The sequence below is a fragment of the Mus caroli genome, unplaced genomic scaffold, assembly GCF_978045245.1.
Source record: "Mus caroli unplaced genomic scaffold, Mus_caroli_1 scaffold_1, whole genome shotgun sequence".
In the NCBI taxonomy this organism is placed as follows: domain Eukaryota; kingdom Metazoa; phylum Chordata; class Mammalia; order Rodentia; family Muridae; genus Mus; species Mus caroli.
Window position 1 is genome coordinate 136,814,106 of NW_028227256.1, and position 23,003 is coordinate 136,837,108.

The 23,003-nt window shown below is 37.4% G+C and overlaps 1 protein-coding gene across 3 annotated transcripts in view; it reads right to left on the minus strand.

The window, feature by feature from the left end:
* Positions 1 to 23,003, minus strand: part of LOC147006134 (complement factor H-like) — an 85,729-nt gene that overhangs the window by 22,144 nt on the left and 40,582 nt on the right. For all 3 annotated transcript variants that reach the window (XM_085841634.1, XM_085841632.1, XM_085841631.1), the window contains 2 exons: positions 12,881 to 13,063; positions 11,627 to 11,803 (listed from right to left, as the gene is read on the minus strand). In XM_085841634.1, coding sequence (XP_085697760.1) covers positions 11,627 to 11,803; positions 12,881 to 13,063 — 360 coding nt within the window. The remainder of the gene's footprint in view (positions 1 to 11,626; positions 11,804 to 12,880; positions 13,064 to 23,003) is intronic.

Sequence of the window (23,003 nt, forward strand, 5' to 3'; positions counted from 1 at the left end):
TCCATTGGGAGCCCTGTGATACATCCAATAGCTGACTGTGAACGTCCAAACCTGTGTTTGCTAGGCCCCGGCATAGTCTCACAAGAGACAGCTATATTTGGTCCTTTCAGCAAAATCTTGCTAGTGTATGCAATGGTGTCAACGTTTAGAAGCTGCTTATGGGATGGATCCCTGGATATGGCAGTCTCTAAATGGTCCATCCTTTCATCACAGCTACGAACTTTGTCTCTGTAACTCCTTCCCTGGGTGTTTTGTTCCCAATTCTAAGAAGGGGCACAGTGTCCACACTTTGGTCTTCATTCTTCTTGAGTTTCATGCTTTTAGCAAATTGTATCTTATATTTTGGGTATCCTAAGTTTTGGGCTAATATCCACTTATCAGTGAATACATATTGTGTGAGTTCTTTTGTGATTGTGTTACTTCACTCAAGATGATGCCCTCCAGGTCCATCCATTTGGCTAGGAATTTCATAAATTCATTCTTTTTAATAGCTGAGTAGTACTCCATTGTGTAAATGTACCATAATTTCTGTATCCATTCCTCTGTTGAGGGACATCTGGGTTCTTTCCAGCTTCTGGCTATTATAAATAGGGCTGCTATGAACATAGTGGAGCATGTGTCCTTTTTACCGGTTGGGACATCTTCTGGATATATGCCCAGGAGAGGTATTGCTGGATCCTCCGGTAGTACTATGTCCAATTTTCTGAGGAACCACCAGACTGATTTCCAGAGTGGTTGTACAAGCTTGCAATCCCACCAACAATGGAGGAGTGTTCCTCTTTCTCCACATCCTCGCCAGCATCTGCTGTCACCTGAATTTTTGATCTTAGCCATTCTGACTGGTGTAAGGTGGAATCTCAGGGTTGTTTTGATTTGCATTTCCCTGATGATTAAGGATGTTGAACATTTTTTCAGGTGCTTCTCTGCCATTCGGTATTCCTCAGGTGAGAATTCTTTGTTCAGTTCTGAGCCCCATTTTTTAATGGGGTTACTTGACTTTCTGGAGTCCACCTTCTTGAGTTCCTTATATATGTTGGACATTAGTCCCTTATCTGATTTAGGATAGGTGAAGATCCTTTCCCAATCTGTTGGTGGTTTTTTGTCTTATTGATGGTGTCTTTAGCCTTGCAGAAGCTTTGCAGTTTCATGAGGTCCCACTTGTCAATTCTCGATCTTACAGCACAAGCCATTACTGTTCTATTCAAGAATTTTTCCCCTGTGCCCATATCTTCAAGGCTTTTCCCCACTTTCTCCTCTATAAGTTTCAGTGTCTCTGGTTTTATGTGAAGTTCCTTGATCCACTTAGACTTGACCTTAGTACAAGGAGATAGGAATGGATCGAATCGCATTCTTCTACATGTTAACAACCAGTTGTGCCAGCACCATTTGTTGAAAATGCTGTCTTTCTTCCACTGGTTGTTTTTAGCTCCCTTGTCGAAGATCAAGTGACCATAGGTGTGTGGGTTCATTTCTGGGTCTTCAATTCTATTCCATTGGTCTATTTGTCTGTCACTATACCAGTACCATGCAGTTTTTATCACAATTGTTCTGTAGTACAGATTTAGGTCCAGCATGGTGATTCCACCAGAGGTTCTTTTATCCTTGAGAAGAGTTTTTGCTATCCTAGGTTTTTTGTTATTCCAGATGAATTTGCAGATTGCACTTTCTAATTCGTTGAAGAATTGATTTGGAATTTTGATGGGGATTGCATTGAATCTGTAGATTGCTTTTGGCAAGATAGCCATTTTTACAATGTTGATCCTGCCAATCTATGAGCATGGGAGATCTTTCCATCTTCTGAGATCTTCTATAATTTCTTTCTTCAGAGACTTAAAGTTTTTATTATACAGATCTTTCACTTCCTTAGTTAGAGTCACGCCAAAATATTTTATATTATTTGTGACTATTGAGAAGGGTGTTGTTTCCCTAATTTCATTCTCAGCCTGTTTATTCTTTGTGTAGAGAAAGGCCATTGATTTGTTTGAGTTAATTTTATATCCAGCTACTTCACCGAAGCTGTTTATCAGGCTTAGGAGTTCTCTGGTGGAATTTTTAGGGTCACTTATATATACTGTCATATCATCTGCAAAAAGTGATATTTTGACTTCATCTTTTACAATTTGTATCCCTTTGATCTCCTTTTGTTGTCGAATTTCTCTGGCTAGGACTTCAATTACAATGTTGAATAGGTATGGAGAAAGTGGACAGCCTTGTCTAGTCCCTGATTTTAGAGGGATTGCTTCAAGCTTCTCACCATTTACTTTGATATTGGCAACTGTTTTGCTGTAGATTGCTTTTATCATGTTTAGGTATGGGCCTTGAATTCCTGATCTTTCCAAGACTTTTATCATGAATGGGTGTTGGATCTTGTCAAATGCTTTTTCTGCATCTAACGAGATGACCATGTGGTTTTTGTCTTTGAGTTTGTTTATATACTGGATTACGTTGATGGATTTCTGTATATTGAACCATCCCTGCATCCCTGGGATGAAACCTACTTGGTCAGGATGGATGATTGTTTTGATGTGTTCTTGGATTCGGTTAGCAAGAACTTTATTGAGGATTTTTGCATCAATATTCATAAGGGATATTGGTCTGAAGTTTTCTATCTTTGTTGGGTCTTTTTGTGGTTTAGGTATCAGAGTAATTGTGGCTTCATAGAATGAGTTGGGTAGAGTACCTTCTGTTTCTATTTTGTGGAATAGTTTGTGAAGAACTGGGATTAGATCTTCTTTGAAGGTCTGATAGAACTCTGCACTAAACCCATCTGGTCCTGGGCTTTTTTTAGTTGGGAGACTATTAATGACTGCTTCTATTACTTTGGGGGATATAGGGCTGTTTAGATCATTAACCTGATCTTGATTCAACTTTGGTACCTGGTATCTGTCTAGGAACTTCTCCATTTCATCCAGGTTCTCCAGTTTTGTTGAGTATAGCCTTTGGTAGAAGGATCTGATGGTGTTTTGGATGTCTTCAGGATCTGTTGTTATGTCTCCTTTTTCATTTCTGATTTTGTTAATTAGGATGCTTTCCCTTTGCCGTCTCGTGAGTCTGGCTAAGGGTTTATCTATCTTGTTGATTTTCTCAAAGAACCAGCTCCTTGATTGGTTGATTCTTTGAATAGTTCTTCTTGTTTCCACTTGGTTGATTTCGCCCCTGAGTTTGATTATTTCCTGCTGTCTACTCCTCTTGGGTGAATTTGCTTCCTTTTGTTCTACTGCTTTTAGGTATGTTGTCAAGCTGCTAATGTGTGCTCTCTCTAGTTTCCTTTTGGAGGCACTCAGAGCTATGAGTTTTCCTCTTAGAAATGGTTTCATTGCGTCCCATAAATTTGGGTATGTTGTGGCTTCATTTTCATTGAACTCTAAAAAGTCCTTAATTTCTTTCTTTATTCCTTCCTTGACCAAGGTATCATTGAGAAGAGTGTTGTTCAGTTTCCACGTGAAGGTTGGCTTTCTATTATTTATTTTGTTATTGAAGATCAGCCTTAGTCCATGGTGATCTGATAGGATGCATGGGACAATTTCAATATTTTTGTATCTGTTGAGGCCTGTTTTGTGACCAATCATGTGGTCAGTTTTGGAGACGGTACCATGAGGTGCTGAAAAGAAGGTATATCCTTTTGTTTTAGGATAGAATGTTCTGTAGATATCTGCCAGATCCATTTGATTCATAATTTCTGTTAGTTTCACTGTGTCCCTGTTTAGTTTCTGTTTCCATGATCTGTCCATTGGTGAAAGTGGTGTGTTGAAGTCTCCCACTATTATTGTATGAGGTACAATGTGTGCTTTGAGATTTACTAAAGTTTCTTTAATGAATGTGGCTGCCTTTGTATTTGGAGCATAGATATTCAGGATTGATAGTTCCTCTTGGAGGATTTTACCTTTGATGAGTATGAAGTGTCCCTCCCTGTCTTTTTTAATGACTTTGGGTTGGAAGTCAATCTTATCAGATATTAGAATGGCTACTCCAGCTTGTTTCTTCATACCATTTGCTTGGAAAATTGTTTTCCAGCCTTTCATTCTGAGGTAGTGTCTATCTTTTTCTCTGAGATGAGTTTCCTGTAAGCAGCAAAATGTTGGGTCTTGTTTGTGTAGCCAGTTTGTTAGTCTATGTCTTTTTATCGGGGAGTTGAGTCCACTGATATTAAGAGATAGTAAGGAAAAGTAATTGTTGTTTCCTGTTATTTTTTTTTATCGGGGAGTTGAGTCCATTGATATTAAGAGATAGTAAGGAAAAGTAATTGTTGTTTCCTGTTATTTTTGTTGTTAAAGTTGGCATTCTGTTCTTGTGGCTGTCTTCTTTTAGGTTTGTTGAGGGATTACCTTCTTGTTGTTTCTAGGGCATGGTTCCATGTCCTTTTTTTTTTGGTTTTTTTCTGTTATTATCCTTTGAAGGGCTTGATTCGTGGAGAGATAATGTGTGAATTTGGTTTGTCGTGGAATACTTTGGTTTCTCCATCTATGTTAATTGAGAGTTTGGCTGGGTTTAGTAGCCTGGGCTGGAGTTTGTGTTCTTTTAGTGTCTGTATAACATCCGTCCAGGACCTTCTGGCTTTCATAGTCTCTGGTGAGAAATCTGGTGTAATTCTGATAGGCTTGCCTTTATATGTTACTTGGCCTTATTCTCTTACTGCTTTTAGTATTCTATCTTTATTTAGAGCATTTGTTGTTCTGATTATTATGTGTCCGGAGGTATTTCTTTTCTGGTCCAGTCTATTTGGAGTTCTGTAGGCTTCTTGTATGTTCATGGGCATCTCTTTCTTTAGATTTGGGAAGTTTTCTTCTATAATTTTGTTGAAGATGTTTGCTGGTCCTTTGAGTTGAAAATCTTCATTCTCATCCACTCCTATTATCCGTAGGTTTGGTCTTCTCATTGTGTCCTGTATTTCTTGGATGTTTTGAGTTAGGATCTTTTTGCATTTTACATTTTCCATGATTGTTGTGCCGATGTTCTCTATGGAATCTTCTGCACCTGAGATTCTCTCTTCCATCTCTTGTATTCTGTTGCTGATGCTCGTATCTATGGTTCCAGATTTCTTTCCTAGGGTTTCTATCTCCAATGTTGCCTTATTTTGGGTTTTCTTTATTGTGTCTACTTCCCTTTTTAGGTCTAGTATGGTTTTGTTCATTTCCATCATCTGTTTGGATGTGTTTTCCTGTTTTTCTGTAAGGACTTCTACCTGTTTGATTAGGTTATCCTGTGTTTCTTTAAGGATTTGTAACTCTTTAGCAGTGTTCTCCTGCAATTCTTTAAGGGATTTTTGTGCTTCCTCTTTACTGTCTTCTACCTGTTTACCAGTGTTCCTTTGTATTTCTTTAAGTGTGTTATTAAAGTCCTTCTTGAAGTCCTCTACCATCATCAGGAGATATGCTTTTAGATCCGTGTCTAGCTTTTCCGGTGTGTTGGGGTGCCCTGGACTGGGCGAAGTGGGAGTGCTGGGTTCTGATGATGGTGAATGGTCTTGGTTTCTGTTAGTAAGATTATTACGTTTACCTTTCGCCATCTGGTAATCTCTGGGGTTAGTTGTTGTCGTTGTCACTGTTTAAAGATTGGAGCAGAAGCTGTGTTCCACTCATCAGCAGTCTCAAAATCCTGTGGCTGGGGTCGTGGGTAGCTGGCGGGTGTCAGCTGACCCTGCGCTCTAGCTACCCTGGTGCTGGTCCGGCCGGAAGAGGCCTGTGGTCCTACTCAGGCCGGTTTTCTGCTTCTGTAACTAATGCAGTCTCGGGTCCTGCATGCAATTGGATTGGAGCAGAAGCTGTGTTCCACTCATCAGCAGTCTCAAAATCCTGTGGCTGGGGTCGTGGGTAGCTGGCAGGTGTCAGCCGACCCTGCGCCCTAGCTACCCCGGTGCTTTTCTGACCGGAAGAGGCTTGTGGCCCTACTCAGGCCGGATTTCTGCCTCCCCAACCAAAGCAGTCTCAGGTCCCATGGGATTGGACTGGAGCAGAAGCTGTGTTCCACTCACCAGCAGTCTCAAAATCCTGTGGTGGGGGTCGTGGGTAGCTGGCAGGTGTCAGCCGAACCTGAGCTCTAGCAACCCCGGTGCTGGTCTGGCCGGAAGAGCAACTTCCCTATTCTTACAACATAAAACTGTTTCCCTCAGATTTGAAATTACTGTTATACAATATCTAAGTCACATATTAAAATAATTTCATTTTAATGTAATGGGAAAGTAAAATATATAAAATAATTTTTAATGTAGGAAAATATAGTTGGTATATTTTCCAATTTAAAAAAAAAACAGAAGAAGCATGTACAACCTTTACATTAAACCATTTGTTATACTTCTAGTTCTAATTAATAATTGTCAGTTATTTTATGCAAATTAAGAATATATAATGTTCTCCAGTATGATAAAATTTTTCTTCAATTTTTGAAATTGTTGAATGTTACCAAAATTAAGTTAGTAAACAATAAATACATACATACATACATACATACATACATACATACATACATAATTCTTTTCTGCCTTAAAATCTCCCTTCTTCTAAAGTATAAATTAAAATAACAAATTTTAATTAAGGTCATTCATAAAAGATAATTGCTACTTTCCAAACCAAAGGGATGGTAACAGAAGGAATCAGGTGGGTTGGAGTGAAAACATTTTGGAAGAGGTGACTAGAATGTAGGGCATTTTGGGGGCAAGAGAGAACTCCAAGGAATTCAATGGAACTCCAAGGAATCTTTGAGGGTGAGCCTAGGAAAGACTCCTAGTAGTGGGGATTAAAGAACCTGAACCAGCCATCTTCTGTAACAAGGAAAAATTTCCAGTAGAGGAATTGGGACACCAAACTAGTCATAAAATATTCAACCTACTATTTGTCCTGCCTGCAAGATGTGACTGTAGAATTTGTGGGAATGGCCAACAAATGGTTTGTACAGTTCAAGAGCCATGCAGTGAGAGAGAGCCATGTCTGACACTACCTTGAAGGCCAGCAACCAGAGGCTGCATAGCTTAAAAACCTAGATGTCCCTCTACTGAGGAATGCATAAAAATGTGGTATATTTATATAATGATATATTGCACAAGTTATCAGAAAAATGTCATCATGAAATTTGCAGACAAATGATGGAACTAGAAAAAATAAACCATCCTGAGTGATGCAACCAGACCTGGAAAGACAAAAAATGATATGAAAGGTTAAGTAGTTATTAAAGATTAAGTAAAGGATAATCATGCTACAGTCCACAGACCAAGTGAGGCTAAGTAAGAAGGTGCATTAAGTAAGAAGGAGATCACCCTGGGAAGCAGCAATAGAATGAGTTTTGTGGGTGAACTGGGGACAGCAGGGAAATATGGTCCACAGAATCAACTAAGGAGGAATCATAGAGGCTACAGAGACTGGAGCTGCAATCAAAGAGCCTGCATGTGTCTGTGCTTAGTCTTCTGCATACTTAGTGTTGTTTATCTTGGGCATTTTTGTGAGATTCCTAACAGGGGGAATGGGGAATGTCTCTAATTCTTTTGCCTGCTCTTGAGAACATTATCCTATTTGTTTGCTTCATCCAGCCTCGATATGAGGATTTATGTCTAGTCTTATTGCATCATGTTATGCCATGTTTGGTGGCATACATGAGTCTCTTGCTCTTTTCTGAAGGGAAAGGGAGTAGCAGTAAGTAAGAAGGGAAGGTGGGAACTGGGAGGAGTTGAGGGAAGGGAGGCTGCAGTTGGGATATATTTTGAGAGAGAAGAACAAGTAAAAACAAAAGTAACCAAAAGTCAAACGAAAAGAAAAGGAGTTTGGGTTACTGGAGTTCCTGTTGTAAAATATCTAACAGTTTGTTTTTTGCTTTTGTGAGACAGGGATGAAGTGGTCGTTTTAGTAGTGTACAATGGTAATGATGAACAATTGAGGGGAGTAAAACACTTTCTTTGGTTAGCTGTAGATTCTGTAGCTAATTGTAATGCACACCTTTTGGTATCCAACTTTGTAAACCCTCCCTTCAACCCCTTTCTGTGCTGCTAGCAGTAAGAATAAATTAATTTAATCTAAATTTGAATTGAGTCTAAGTGTGTGCTCTTTCCCAGTGGAAGGAATGAATGCCACAATCCAACCAGCTATAATTATAGTTTGATTTGTTCTATCCTGTTTATGTAATTTTGCCTCTTTTATACAAATTATTTAATAAATATAGCATAATAGTCTTACATAAAGTGAAAAAAATCATTCCTCAGTTACTGTATTTATACAGAGTGTGTCAGCCCATAAATTCTGTCTGTTAAGTCTTGTGTGTGTGTATGTGTGTGTGTGTGTGTGTGTGTGTGTAATATAACACTATCTGATTATCTCAGTCACTCCATTTCCTCTCCTCTGATTCACATTTCTTGTCTGGCCTGGAGACATTGAAAGTCCATGGGAATTTGTTGAGTAACAGTTTCTTTGAGATTTAAATACTCCATCCTTCAGGGAAGCTCCTTAAGCAGGGAGGTAAACAACTCAAAATAGCTTCAGGGAGTCCCTGAAACTGAGCAGATTCAGCAGGCTCCTCCCTACCAGAGTAACCAAGATAGTTAGATTGCTGGGAATCCCTCAGACAAGCCAAGCTGCAAGGAAGGAGCTCAGACAACTCTACATGCAAAAAAGAAAAATGACATCATACCAACTTCCCGAAGAAGCAAGATACTATCCAGCACCTGGAAGATATTTAGACAGCTGAGTCACTTCAACCTATTGTGCTGCATACAAGTTATGTAAGATACTCATCTGTGATTTTGTGAGCTGTCTGCCATAATGGGTAGGCTTTGGGGTGTAGCTGTCTATGAGTCATTTATTCTCCTATAAGAAATACCTCCTCCATATTTCTGAAATTAATAAAATTAATAACATTAATAAAATTCTGAAGAGGCAAAAGGCAGTAGGAACTATTCCATTTTGTACTCTACACTCTATTTTAATCTGCTTCCATAGAGAAAACTGCTTTCCTTGGAGAAAGTTGCTGTGCTTAGTGTGATATGGTCCCCAGTCTTGGGCTCTGGGAAAGTGACCATCAAGCATTGAAAGCAAACAAAAATAGATATAACATCTATGGCCAGCTTACAGCAACAGGAAAAGATGGTCACAATAACAAGATAAGTTAAGAAAACATGAATCTTTTTCAAGACAAGCTGCCCCGTTTTAGATGTGTGTTACTTCCCTGACGATATCAGTTTGAATGGTAACATTCCTTTATTCATTTACCCAATCATGTCATGCGAGGCTTGAATGCTACAACTTGCAATTTTTTCCCTATACAAACCCTAAGCCCCTAGATCTGAGTGTCACTCTGCTTCCTATTGCATCAGGAAAGTTTGTGTCCCAAGCTAGAGCTTGAATAAAGACTTTCATGGGCTTGCAGTGGAGTTGTGATTCCTGATGGTCTCTTTGATTTTTGTTCTGTTTTGTTTTTGTTTATGATTTTTTCAGGCTGGGCACAACTAAAGTTTCATCAAGTTGGAATTTGCTGGTATCTCTACATTGGTTTGTCATAGGCTCCTTATCTGGGGTAAGTAGATATTTGTATATTACCTCCAAGGGGAAAAAATCTCACACATGAGAATGGTACATAAATAGTTTCATATTATATTTTATTTTATATTTGACATGCTAGCACTGACCCTCAGGGAAAGTACTATCTCATGGAAATAATATCCCTTTACTTATGGTCTATTTTAGTAATGTATTGTAGAAAGTCCTGATTTCATAATCTTGAACTGCTTATAATCGGAGAGAAATTAATGATCACCATTTGTTTAGTTTGATTTTTTAAAAATATGCAAGACACTTGTTGCTGTTTTTCTGTTTATGAGATGTGTTCATTTAGAGTAAAAGATCTGAACCCATTTCCAGATTTAAAACCTACCCAAACCTACCAATCCTCAAATCAGAAACCCCACCAATTCTGAGCATGAATACACACTAATCCCTGGGTTTATCTTGAAATCTCACCATTCCCCACCCTGTAAATGTTCATCCTCCTAAACTCACTCTATCTACCCTCACCCACCTGCCCCAATCTTATATTTACCTGCCTCCTGCTCAGTTTCCTGCAGCATTTTGGCCAAGCATAGGCAGCCACTCCCTTACTGTAAGCCCCTTGAGGTCAGACAAGTGACCAAGCCCCACCTCAAGAGACTACTATAATGGCTATGTTCCTTGAGATGCTAATGGCCAAGTTCCCTCCTACATGGAGGGAAAGGATCCTAGATGAACTCAAAATCTCACCAATCACTGAGCTTGTTCTGAGACCTGGTTAAAAAAAAAAATCCCACCAACCCTAAGGTGCCCTTGAAATCATATGTACCCCCAGCCCCCCAAGAAACCCTATACAAATCAAACTACTGCTAACTCTTTGCTGCTTCACTCTGGAGCAGACACAGATTTCTCATGTCTCTTCTATAAAAGCCTTGTGTGAGGTTTGCTATTTGTGGTATGACTTCGTGCTTTTCCTTGGCTCATTGCAGCCAGTGTACATTTCTCTTCAGTGCTGTCACACCTCCAATGGGCTGCAGCAACATCATTGGGGAAGCATTTCCCTTCAGAGCTGTAACACAATTCCTATATAAACCAGTCTGGCCTGTACTTCAAGAATATCATACTTCTACCTCCCAAGATATCTTGACAAGGGAGGACATCCACATTTGAGTGCACCCTTGAATCTGCAAATCAGATTTCTCCGTATCTGCTACTAGTCTTTCAAAAAAATTTTTTTCTCAATTTTTTTGTCCTTTTTCCTCTGCCCTCACACTGTTCAAGTTTTCTTTTTTATTTCATTTTTCTTTTCTTTTTAAAGATGTATTTACTTTATGTCTGAGTCCTCTATCTGAATGGATACCTGTACACTAGAAGAGGGCATCAGAACTCATTGCAGATCTTTTTGAGCCATCATGTGGTTGCTGGGAATTAAACTTCGAAACTCTAGAAGAACAGCCCATGATCTTAACCACTGAGCCATCTCTCCAGCCCTCAAGATTTCATGACCTAGTTTCATACTTCGTTCTAATTTTGATAATGGAGACCTAGTTTACATGATTAAGAGCTTGAATAATAAAAAAATTGTCCTCTGATAAGAGATACATGATATACCAAGGCCACACAAAGGAATCACTAATTTAATGAAATTTTGGGTTTGTTTGCTTTTGGAAACAGAACTTAGTATGTAGTCTAATATACTTAAATTTAAAAATCACTTGATCCAGGGTCCTAATTGCTAGAACCCTAATTGCTAGAATCTGGTGGCATATACAACTGACAGATATATTATTTTAAAAACAGATTATCAGGCCAGAATGATGGCTCAATCAGAGAGAGTGCTTGTCTCTAAGCCTGGAGTCCTGAGTTCAATCCCTCAGACCCATATGATGAAAAGAGAGAGCTGACTCCCACAGCTTCTCTGACACCTACATGTGTATTGCAGTATACACACCTCCATAAACACACACATGTATGCATGTATACACACAGACTAAATAAGTGAATGTAATGAAATAATAAATGCAAATATCAACATCAATGGCTTTCAAAACAGTCCTTTTTCATTGGTTACATGAAATCATAAGGAAGATTCTAGGAATTTCTATTTTTAGCACATAAATTCATTATTTTCTTTAAAAAAATATTCCAGAGAAAATAGCACTCACCATAACATGAGGGCGTATCAGACCATCCATAATAAGTACACGTTATAGAGCCTTTGGTATGTTTATGTTCATTTTCATATCCAACGAGACATTCATAGTCTAATTTATCATTGAGCTTAAACCATGTCCTAGTATTCATAGTTACAGAATTCTCAAATACAGGCCTTTCACAAGACTCTAGTGCAAAATTAAAGAGATAATTTTATTTCTAATGTGTCAATAGTCAATATGAGTAATTAACATGAGAATAAAAGTCTGTATAGATTAATATATGATAACACATTAAATATAGTATTGAAGGAATCTAAGGAGACTAACAATATTTTCTTGCAAGTTATTGAAATAGGAGATAGCATTGATTTCCTTTCTAAAACTTTTATAAAATTTTAATTTAGAAATAGCTTCTTAGCTCAGTTTTTCATATACTTATTGCACACTCCAAAAAAATAGACAAGTGAAAATGTATATTTTCAGGGAAATATGATAGGATTTTGTCAATTAATATACTATGTTTAGGGATTAAAATGACTCGTAAAATAATGGAAAGTAGATTAGCTGAATTTAAAAGAGGTATTATATCAAGGTTTTTCTTTTTCACAGTAAGAACATCCAATAAATCCTTGTCAATTATTATTTAGCAGAAATGAATAATACATGGGTATAATTTTAATTGCCTTTTCTTTAATAATATCTTGTAAAATTACAATGGCTGAAAAATATTAAATATTATGAAATTAGTGTATATCTTAAATCAACTTATCATTTGAGATATGTTGAATACTACTTAAAAAATAGCACTGGGTATTTTTCTAATAAATAAGATTAGATGAACTAATTGTTGATCCTAGAAAATACTCACTAACTCAATGTCCTAAAACAAGGGAATGTTTCCAAACACCAAACTTTGCTGGTACCTGGAAGCATTTCTTTCTTTCCAATATCAATATATTTTAAAAGATCTTCTAAGAGGGAGATGTTCTGACATGAACCTTAACTCACAGTGTCAAATACATATTATAAGGTCATCACACTTTCAGGAAGTTGCAGCTCTTCAAAGGCTTCTTCACCTGATTTAAAACTATAGGATATTTTAAAGCATTGAAAAGGCAAATGAACGGATACTCTACAATGCAGGAACAAGTCAAAATAGAAAAAAAATGGTGTGTATTTTTTCTTGAAATTTTCAAATGAAAGAATAAAATTAAACTGCTATGCACCATCAGTATAACTGAAGGAATATAATAAAATACTCACTAATGCATGAGGGTTGAGGTGACCATCCATTCTGAAGGCAAGTTATTGATCCTGATGTTTCTCCAGTATTTGTCACATATCCCTGCTTACATCTATAGGATGTTTCTCTATTTAGAGCATATGTATGAAATGACTCAGAAAAAAACCCATTCTCAATTTCTATATCTGATACTGAACATGTCTCTAAAATGGTAAAAAGTTAGGAAAATTAGTGTATGCACAGCAGCTTAAGGATTTACAATATTAAAAAATACAAAAGTAGCCATTAGTCATTTGAATGTGAAGACCTGAAATAATCAAAGTTGTTCACGTTATATAGGCTGCAAAAATAAAAACAAACAACAACAAACCTTATAGGTTATAAGATACATTGTCATAGTCATCTGAAAATGTTTGTTTTCCAACAAAGTAAAATTTAAAGGACTTATAGTATATTCTAAAATATACTTAATGTTATTGTCAAAATGAATCGATAATCTTACAGATTGTCAGAACTCTGGACAACATTGTCTTTGTTTGTGTTTGTTTGCTTCTTCCTTTCTTTCTTTCTTTTTTTTCTTTTTTCATTCATTTACTCCTTCACTCTGTCTTTCAGCTTAAGAATAATTGGATCTGATAGAAACCTAGAACCCATTTATCCCATTAGGGTTCCTGGAGTCGAACAATGATCTTAGAAAACCTATCCAATATTATTATAGACACCAGTACCAATAATTTCCAATGTCATTGTAGCTGCATGCCTAAAATAGAATGGTTGTTCAAAGTTTAATGAAGGATAGAAAAAAAGTAATGTATTTGATTGTTGTAAAAAATATAATAAAAGTATAAAGAAACAAAAAGTAAAATAGAGTAGTAGACACAAAAAATAAGTAAATATATTAAGGTGAAAATTAACAATGCCACATTTTACAAAACAAAGAACACTGGACTACAGTTCCAGAGTAGCAAGATATGAGGTAGTTTTGTGTAAAAGAGAATTTTCTAGAAAATAGCAAACTGAGAACTAAAGAAGAAAATAATGGGTATTTTATTGAATTTAAGCAGCAAAAATTACTTTGCTCAAAAAGATTGGAGTCACTGGACTTGTGGCATAGAGAGACAAGAACAGAGAAAATATGGAGCAGAATTCTCAATTACTCAGTGGTCGTCCTCTAGCTCATCTGGCCAAATATCAGCACACTAGCACATTACAAGACACTCTGTTAAAGAACATGAGAAGAAAAACTACCCCAAAAATTAAGGTCAAAGGTTCCCAGAGCACAAACTATTCAAGATAGTCAAAATAGAAGACAGTAAATATTCCTTTAATCACTATAATCCTTTAGAAAGATATCCCCTTGAAAAGTTTTATTGATATTCTGATGACTCAAGTTGTACCATAAAAGGTCGCCAAACAAATCTAAATAACATCAAATGGAAATCAATCAAACTCAGTATTCCTATTCTGCAGTTTTTCAATCCCAACCACTACCAGTAAGTTTTCCCAGAGCACTGCTACTTGATTCAAGGGATTGTGATGGAGGTGAATGAAATTACATACATTTGTGGCGCCAAATTATTCCCCCAACAAAATAATTACAGATGCTCATTTTGTAATGTTTACCCACTATATACAAGTATCAATAAGAAAGCTACACATGCAAATCTGTGGAATGACAACAAAAATCTGGTTGCATTCAACATTCACATAGACAAGGCTAAAGGACCCATGTCAGTAACCTGATACACTACAGAGATTAGGCATGCCACACCTGGTTGAGGGATGGGGCCACCTACCCATCTCTAAAATTTTAACCCAGTATATCTAAAGGAAATACAGGGACAAAGAATGGAGCAGGGACTGAAGGAAAGGCTGTCCAGAGACTGCCCCACCTGGGGATCCATCCAACATGCAGACACCAAATCTAGACACTATTGTGGATGCTAAGATGTGCTTGCTGACAGGAGCCTGATAGTGCTGTCTCCTTAGAGACTCTGCCAGATCCTGACCAATACAGATGTGGATGCTCACAGCCAAACATGGGACTGAGCACTTGATCCCCAGTGGAGGAATTAGAGAAAGGGTTTGTCTTTCCCACAATTACTCTAAGAGGCTTATTCCCCTCTTCTTCTAGGTTGTCTATTATTTTCTTGTGCTTCAGTTGTTTTGAGGGCTTGATAAAGTAGGATACATGGGCTCTAGTAGTAACATGTTGCTCTATCTGTTGTTGGTTTTGTTTTTTGTTCTTGTACTGGTTTATAAACATCTGTGTTTAGAATGAATTTTATCTCTAGATGTTAATTTCTGTGTTTATGTTTGTCAGATAAGTCTTTTTTTGCTCTAGTTTCTGTTTCTTCTGTGGTCATTGGATCTCTGTGGATGGTTGAGCATGGGACCTCCACCAGAGATGGAAGATAGACTTATCGTTGGCTTGTGTGGACTCTGGTACATATGCATTTACTGAGTTGGAGGTTGGTCTTCTGATAAGAAGGACCTATAGTTGGTGAGTGGGTGTCTGGCCTAAGTGAAGCAATAGAGCAGGGAAGGTTTGTGGGTGGTGGCCTACCAGTCTACTGGTAGTCATCTTCTGTGTATCATGTTTTCTAACTTAATTCCATTTCTTTCAGTAGCATGTATGTATTATTCTTCTACGTTATATCTTGTATCGTAACTGAATTTTATTTGAAAGATGGATTTATATAGATCTATAACAAACTATTTATACAATTAAAGGAATATTTTGGCTATTTTTAAATGTATTAAATATTGAGCTACTTATGAAAATTTGAACACAAGTCATTAAATTTTATAAAGAATTTATTAGAAAGCTATCTATAACTGAAATTAGTAAGTAGTATGGCATTATGTATGATTCAGTCTAATAATCTAGCCCATGGTTGGGACATTTTGCATCCATAACAGCAATGAGCAAGGCTTCAAGTTGAATTGTTGAATGAATACCTTAAGGAACGTCAAAGAATCAAAAAAAAAAAAGAAGGGAAAAAATAAAACTCAACAAGATCTAAAACTGGAAATAGAAGCAGTAAAGAAAGCAAAAAGTGAGGGAATTCTGGAAGTGTAAAAGTCTAGATAAATAAAGAAAACATCAGATGCAAGCATCACCAATAGAATAAAAGAGATGAGCTGTTGTAGACACAGTAGAAGAAATAGATACATTGATCGAAAGAAAATGCTAAATCTGAAAGTTTCTGAACACAAAATAGTCCAGAAAATCAGGGATACTATGAAAACACCAAACCTAAGAAAGACTGGAATAAAGGGAGAAAATCCAGCTCAAAGCCTTTACTGATTTGAGTATGCTTAGCCCAACGTGTATGGTCTTGTTGGAGAAAGTATGTCACTGTAGGCATGGATTTTAAGACCTTCATCCTAGCTGCTTAGAAGTCACTCTTCTTTTAGTGGCCTTCAAATGAAGCTGTAGAATTCTGAGCTCCTCCTGCATTATGCCTGCCTGAATGCTACCATGTTCCTGTCTTGATGATAATGGATTGAACTTTTGAACCTGTAATCCAGTCCCAATTATATATTGTCCTTATAAGAGTTGCCTTGACCATGGTGTCTTTTCATAGCAGTAAGATCCTAACTAAGACCATGGCCCAGAAAATCATTTCAACAAAATCATAAAAGAAAATTTTTCTTGCCTTAAAGAAACAATTACTTATAAGGATACATGAAGCACACAGAACACCAAATTAATGGGACAAAAAGAGAAAGTCACTCAAAACATAATAATAAAATTACTAAACATGCAGAACAGAAAAAGAATATTGAAAGCTAAAAGGAAAAAGGAGCAACTAAGGTATACATACTAGAATTACATCAGACTTCTAAAAGTAAAAATCTAAAGAAAAGCAGATATCATTCAGACTCTAAAATATTACAGAAGCCAGTCCAGACTACTATATCCAGCAAAACTTTTAATCACTCTATATTGAATAGGCAAGGTTTTACAATCTAAACAATATCTATCTACAAACACCACCCTCCAGAAGCTACTAGAAAGAAAACTCTAGCCCAGGGAGGTTAACTATACAGAGGAAACAGGTAATAAATACACTCCCACTAGCAAAACCAAAAGAAGTTAAACACACACACTATCACCACCAAAAATAAAATAATGAATAAAATGAATTAGTAATTACTAGTCATGGATATCTCTAAATATCAATGAGTTCATTTTTTCAGAAAAAGAAAAGACTAACAGAATGGTTGAGAAAGCAAGAAAAATCCTCTGCTACATATAAGATCTTACCACTTCAAAGATAAACATTGAAACAGAGTAAAGGATTTTAGAATATTTGTGAGCAAATTGATCTAAGAAGAAATATACTCAATTTAATACCTAAGAAAATATAATTCAAACCAAAATTAAGAAAAAGAGATGAGAAAGGACCACTGATTATTCATCAAGGAAATTATTTGCAAAGATTATGTTTCAATTTTTAACATCTATGCCCTGAAACAAAGGCTTCCACATTTGTAAAAGAAAGTTAGTGAAGCTTAAAAATGTCAACCCTCAGACAGTGATAGTGGAAGACTTGAATACCAGTCACTCTCACCAGGTGACTGATCATCCAGGGGAATACTAGAGCAAATAAATGTTACAGATCAAATGGAACTAACAGAAATCTACAAACATTTCAACAATCAACAAAGTGTGTGTGTGTGTGTGTGTGTGTGTGTGTGTGTGTAAATTCTTCTTATCATTTCACAACACTTTCTCTAAAACTGACCACTTACTTAGTCACAAAACAAATTCCAACAGATACAAGAAAATTTAAATAACCCCCTCCATCCATCCTATCAGAACACAAGAAATTAAACCTGGATTTCAATAACAACAAGGACAACAAAAGACCTCCAAACCCCTGAATATTGAACAACTTTCTACTGAGGACTACAGGATCCTGACAGTAATGAAGAAAAAATTTAAATATTTTCAAGAAGTCAGTGGAAATGAATGCATAAAACACGAAAATTTGTGGGACACAATGAAAGCAGTACTAAGAAGAATGCAAATATACCCATATATATCACTCTACACAAAACTGAAGTACAATTGGACTGAAGACCTCAACATAAAACTGGATGCAGAATCTAATAAAAGAGAAAAGGCAGAACTGTATTGATCTCATTGGCAAAGAAAACAAATTCCTCCACAGAACACCAATAGCTCAGACAGTAAGATCAACAATTAATAAATTGGACCTCATAAAACTGAAATTCTTTTGCAAGGATGAGGATGTCATCAACAGGACAAAGTAGCAGCCTACAGAATGGGAAAAGATATTTACCAATATTACATGTGACAGAGAACTAATATCTAAAATACATGAAGAATTCAAGGCAGGAAAACAAATAAGCCAATTTAAAAATGGAGTACAAAGTCAAACAGAGACTTCTGAACAGAAGAATCTTGAACTGGCTGGACAGTAGTGGCAGACAACATTATTCCCAAAACTTGGAAGGCAAAGGCAAGTGGATTTCAGAGTTTGAGGCCAGCCTGGTCAACAGAGTGATAATGAGGGCTATAGAGAGAAACCAGGTCTCAAAAATACCAAACCAAACCAAACCAACCAAACAAACAAATAAGAATCTGGAACTGTTCAGAAGCACTTAAAAGAAATATTCAATAGTTTTATCCATCAGAAAAATGCAAATTAAATGGACTCTAAGAATGCATATTATACCTTTCACAATGGATAAGATCAAAGACATATGTGACATGACATCTCTTCGAGGATGTGCAGTGAAGGGAACACTCCAGCATTGCTGCTAGTCAGAGTCCAAATTGGTACAATCACTTGGCAATCAATTTTTCAGTTTCTCAGAAAATTGTGAATAGAACTATCCCAAGACCCAGCTATATCACTCCAGAGCATAAAACAAAAGATTCCCTACTATATATAGTACAAGGACACTTGCTCAAATATGTTTCTATCAACCTTATTCATAATAGCCAGAAACTGCAAACAATCTACATGCCCCTCAACTGAAGAATGGATAATGAAAATGTGGTATATCTACACAATAGAAATACTACTCAGCTGTTTAAAAAAAAGTTATGAAATTTTCAGACAATTCGTTGGAACTAGAAAATATCATCTTGACTGTGGTAACCAATCTCTGGGAGTAGATGGAGACTTGGAATGAAGGAGGTTCTGAGAAGTCTATTGAGGTGATGCTAATATAATGCTGTAATGCTAACTGAGATTCCTAACAGTAGGGGATATGGAGACTGAAATGCCTACCTTCTGTAAAATGTGGAACTTCCAGTGGAGGGAGTGGGACACAAAAACATGCACAAAACCTTCAACTCAAAAAATTTTATTAGATATTTTCTTTATTTACATTTCAAATGTTGTCCACTTTCCTAATTTCCCATCTGGAAAATCCCTATCCTCTCCCTCTGCCTCCTCCCCTTGCTCACCAACCCATGCACTCCCACTTCCTGGCCCTGGCATTGCCCTATACTGAGGCATAGAACCTTCACAGGACCAAGGGCCTCTCCTCCCATTGATGACTGACAAGGGCCATCCTCTGCTACATATGCAGCTAGAGCCCTGAGTCCCACCATGTGTTTTCTTTGTTTGGTGATTTATACTCAGGGGCTCTGGAAGTACTGGTTAGTTTATATTTTTGTTCCTCCTATGGGGCTGCAAACCCTTTCAGGTCCTTGGGTACTTTCTCTAACTCCTTCATTAGGGACTCTATGCTCAATCCACTGGAGGACTGTGAGCACTACTTCTGCATTTGTCAGGAAATGGCAAAGCCTCTCAGGAGACAGCTCTATCAAGCTCCTGTCAGCTAGGATAGCAAAAACTATTCTCAACAATAAAAGTACCTCTTGTGAAACCACCATCCCTGACCTCAAGCTGTACTACAGAGCGATTGTGAATAAAAACAAAACAAAACAAAACAAAACAAAACAAAACAAAACAAAACAAAACAAAAACCTGCATGGTACTGGTACAGTGACAGACAGGTAGGTCAATGGAATAGAATTGAAGACCCAGAAATGAAGCCACACACCTATGATCACTTGATCTTTCACAAAGGGGCTAAAACCATCCAATGGAAAAAAAGACAGCATTTTCAACAAATGGTGCTGGCTCAACTGGAGGTTAGCATGTAGAAGAATGCAAACTGATCCATTCTTATCTTATTGTACAAAGCACAAATCTAAGTTGATCAAGGAACTCCACATAAAACCAGATACACTTATATAGGAGAATATAGGGAAGAGCACAGGGGAAAAAATCTTGAACAGAACACCAATGGCTGGTTCTGTGAGATCAGGAATTGACAAATGGGACTCATAAAATTGTAAAGCTTTTGTAAGGCAAAAGACACTTTCAATAAGACAAAAAGGCAACCAACAGATTGGAAAAAGATCTTTATCAACTCAAAATTTGTCCTGCCTACTACATATGCAGTTATAAAGATGGAGCAGAGACTGAGAGAATGGCCAACCAATGACTGCCCAACTTGAGACCCATTCCATGTGAGAGAGACAACCCCTGACACTTTCAATGATACTCCACTGTGATTATAAGACAGAAGCCTAGCATAAATGCCTCCTTAAGGGCTGCATCCAGCAGCATCTGGAAACAGATACAGGGACCTGCAGTCAAACATTCAGCCATGCTTGCAGTGCTTTGTGGAAGAGTGAGTCATAGAATTGAATGAATAGAAGGGGTCAAGGACACCACAGGAAGTCCTACAACATCTACTATCCTAGGCCCATGGGGACTCACAGATACTGAACTAAAAACTAAAGAGCATGTCAGCACTGGATCTAGTCACTCTATACTTTTGTAGCAGATGTGCAGCTTAGTTTTCTATATAATTCTGAAGGAGGCTGTTTCAGTTTCCTGACATTGTATCCCCTTCCCCTAACTTGACTGCCTGGTTTGGTCTCAATATTAGAGAATGCACTTGGCCCTTCTGCAACTGGATGTCCCAGAGTGTGGTTATAGCCAAGGGGAGCTTCTACTTCTCCTCAGAGAAGGGGAGAGGGTAATTTGGGGGGATTTGTAGTGCTGGGACTGGAAAGAAAGGAGGGATAAGGGTCTTGATAAAGATTTAAGTTTATTAGTTAATTAATTAACTAAAAAAAAAAAGAATTCTGTTCCAGAGTTATCACCAGTCATGATTTAAACTTTATTACAGATATATGGAAATAAAACAGCATAGTATTGACATAAATACAGAAAACAGAAAGGATTACCAATGGAATCAAATTGAAGATCCAGTTGTTAATTCATATATTTATAAACACCTGGTTTTTTTTATAAGCAATCTAAAATTAAATAGTGAGAAATGGAAAGCATCTTCAAGAAATGGTACTTGTATGATCAGGTGCTGTACAATCTCCTCCCACACCCAGAGACAACATAACTTCAAGAGGTCCATCATAACTAGGCTCACAGTGAGTCTCACCAGCCCAAATACCTGGCATAAGTGGGACCCCTACAGAGCCCAGTGGACATTGGACCTATTCACCCTGCCAGAGACACATCTTTGTTCCAGTCCAAAACCCTGCCCAGGGTAGACTCAGCATTCCATCAACCTTCACCTGCACCCCTCAGAAACAGCCTGATTCTCAGGAGGTTTGCCATAACCAAGGTCACAGGAGATCTCCCATAGCCAGAGTGAAAGGAAGTCTTCCCTAAGTAGTGACACAGGAGACTCACCTTAACCAGAGAAAGCACACTTTGTCTCATAGAAAACCTGTTCTAATTCACCTCACATATCTACAGTTTCCTACAAGGAGGGACAGGCTCCAGGCAGAGACAGCAAAGCCAGTTAACTCTAGAAATAGCCGGATAGTGATAGGCAAGCACAAGAATATAAGTAACAAAAACAAATGTAACTTGGCAACATCAGACCCCAGTTATCTCACCACAGCAAGCCCTGGATACCCTAACAAACATGAAAAGCAAGATTCTGACCTACAATTCTATCTCATGAAAATGAGAGATGACTTTAAGAAGAAAAAAAAAAAAACTCTCTAAAAGAATTACAAGAGAACACCAGTAAACAGGTAGAAGACCTTAAAGGGGAAACACATGAATCCCTGAAAGAAATACAGGAAAACACAATAAAACAGGTGAAGGAATTGAAAAACACAATTCAGGATCTACAAATGAAAGAGAAACAATAAAGAAATCACAAATGGAGGCAACCCTGGAAATGGAAAACCTAGCAGAGAGATCAGGTATTATAAATCCAAGCATCACCAACAGAATACAAGGGATAGGAGAGAAAAATCTCAGGTGTAGAAGATACCATAAAAGATCTTGAGAGAACAGTCAAAGAAAATACAAGGTATAAAAAGTCCTAACCCAAAACATCCAGGAAACTCAGGATAGAATGAAAAGACCAAACCTAAAAAATAACAGGCATAAAATAGAGAAGATTACCAACTCAAATGGCCAGAAAATGTTCTCAACAAAATCATTTTGCTGACAGGACCTTAATATAGCTCTCTTGTGTGAGTCTATGCCAATTCCTGGTAAATACAGAAGTGGATGCCCACAGTTATCTATTGGATGGATCACAGGTTCCCTAATGAAGGAGCTAGGGAAAGTACCCAAGGAGCTAAAGGTGTCTGCATCCCTATAGGAGGAATAACGATATGATATGAACTAACCAGTACCCCCCCAGAGCTGTGTCTCTGGTTGCATATATAGCAGAGGATGGTCTAGTCAGCCATCAATGGGAGGAGAGGCCCTACGTATTGTGAAGATCACATGCTCAAGTACAGGGGGATGCCAGGGCCAGGAAGCTGGAATGGGTGGGTTGGGGAGCATGGAGCAGGAGGTTATAGGGGGATTTGGGGATAGCATTTGAAATGTAAATGAAGAAAATATCTAATAAAAAAAAGAAAACTTCTGTAACTGACAGAAACAAAGAGATAGCCATAAACATACAAGAAGTCTAAAGTATACCAAATACCTTGGACTTGGTCCAGAAAAGAAACTCCTTCCATTGCATAATAATCAGAACACTATGTACAAAAAAAAAAACAAAACAAAACAAAAAAATTAAAAAGCAGTAAGGGAATAGTACCAAGTAACATATAAATGGAGACCTATCTGAATGACATCAGACTTCTCA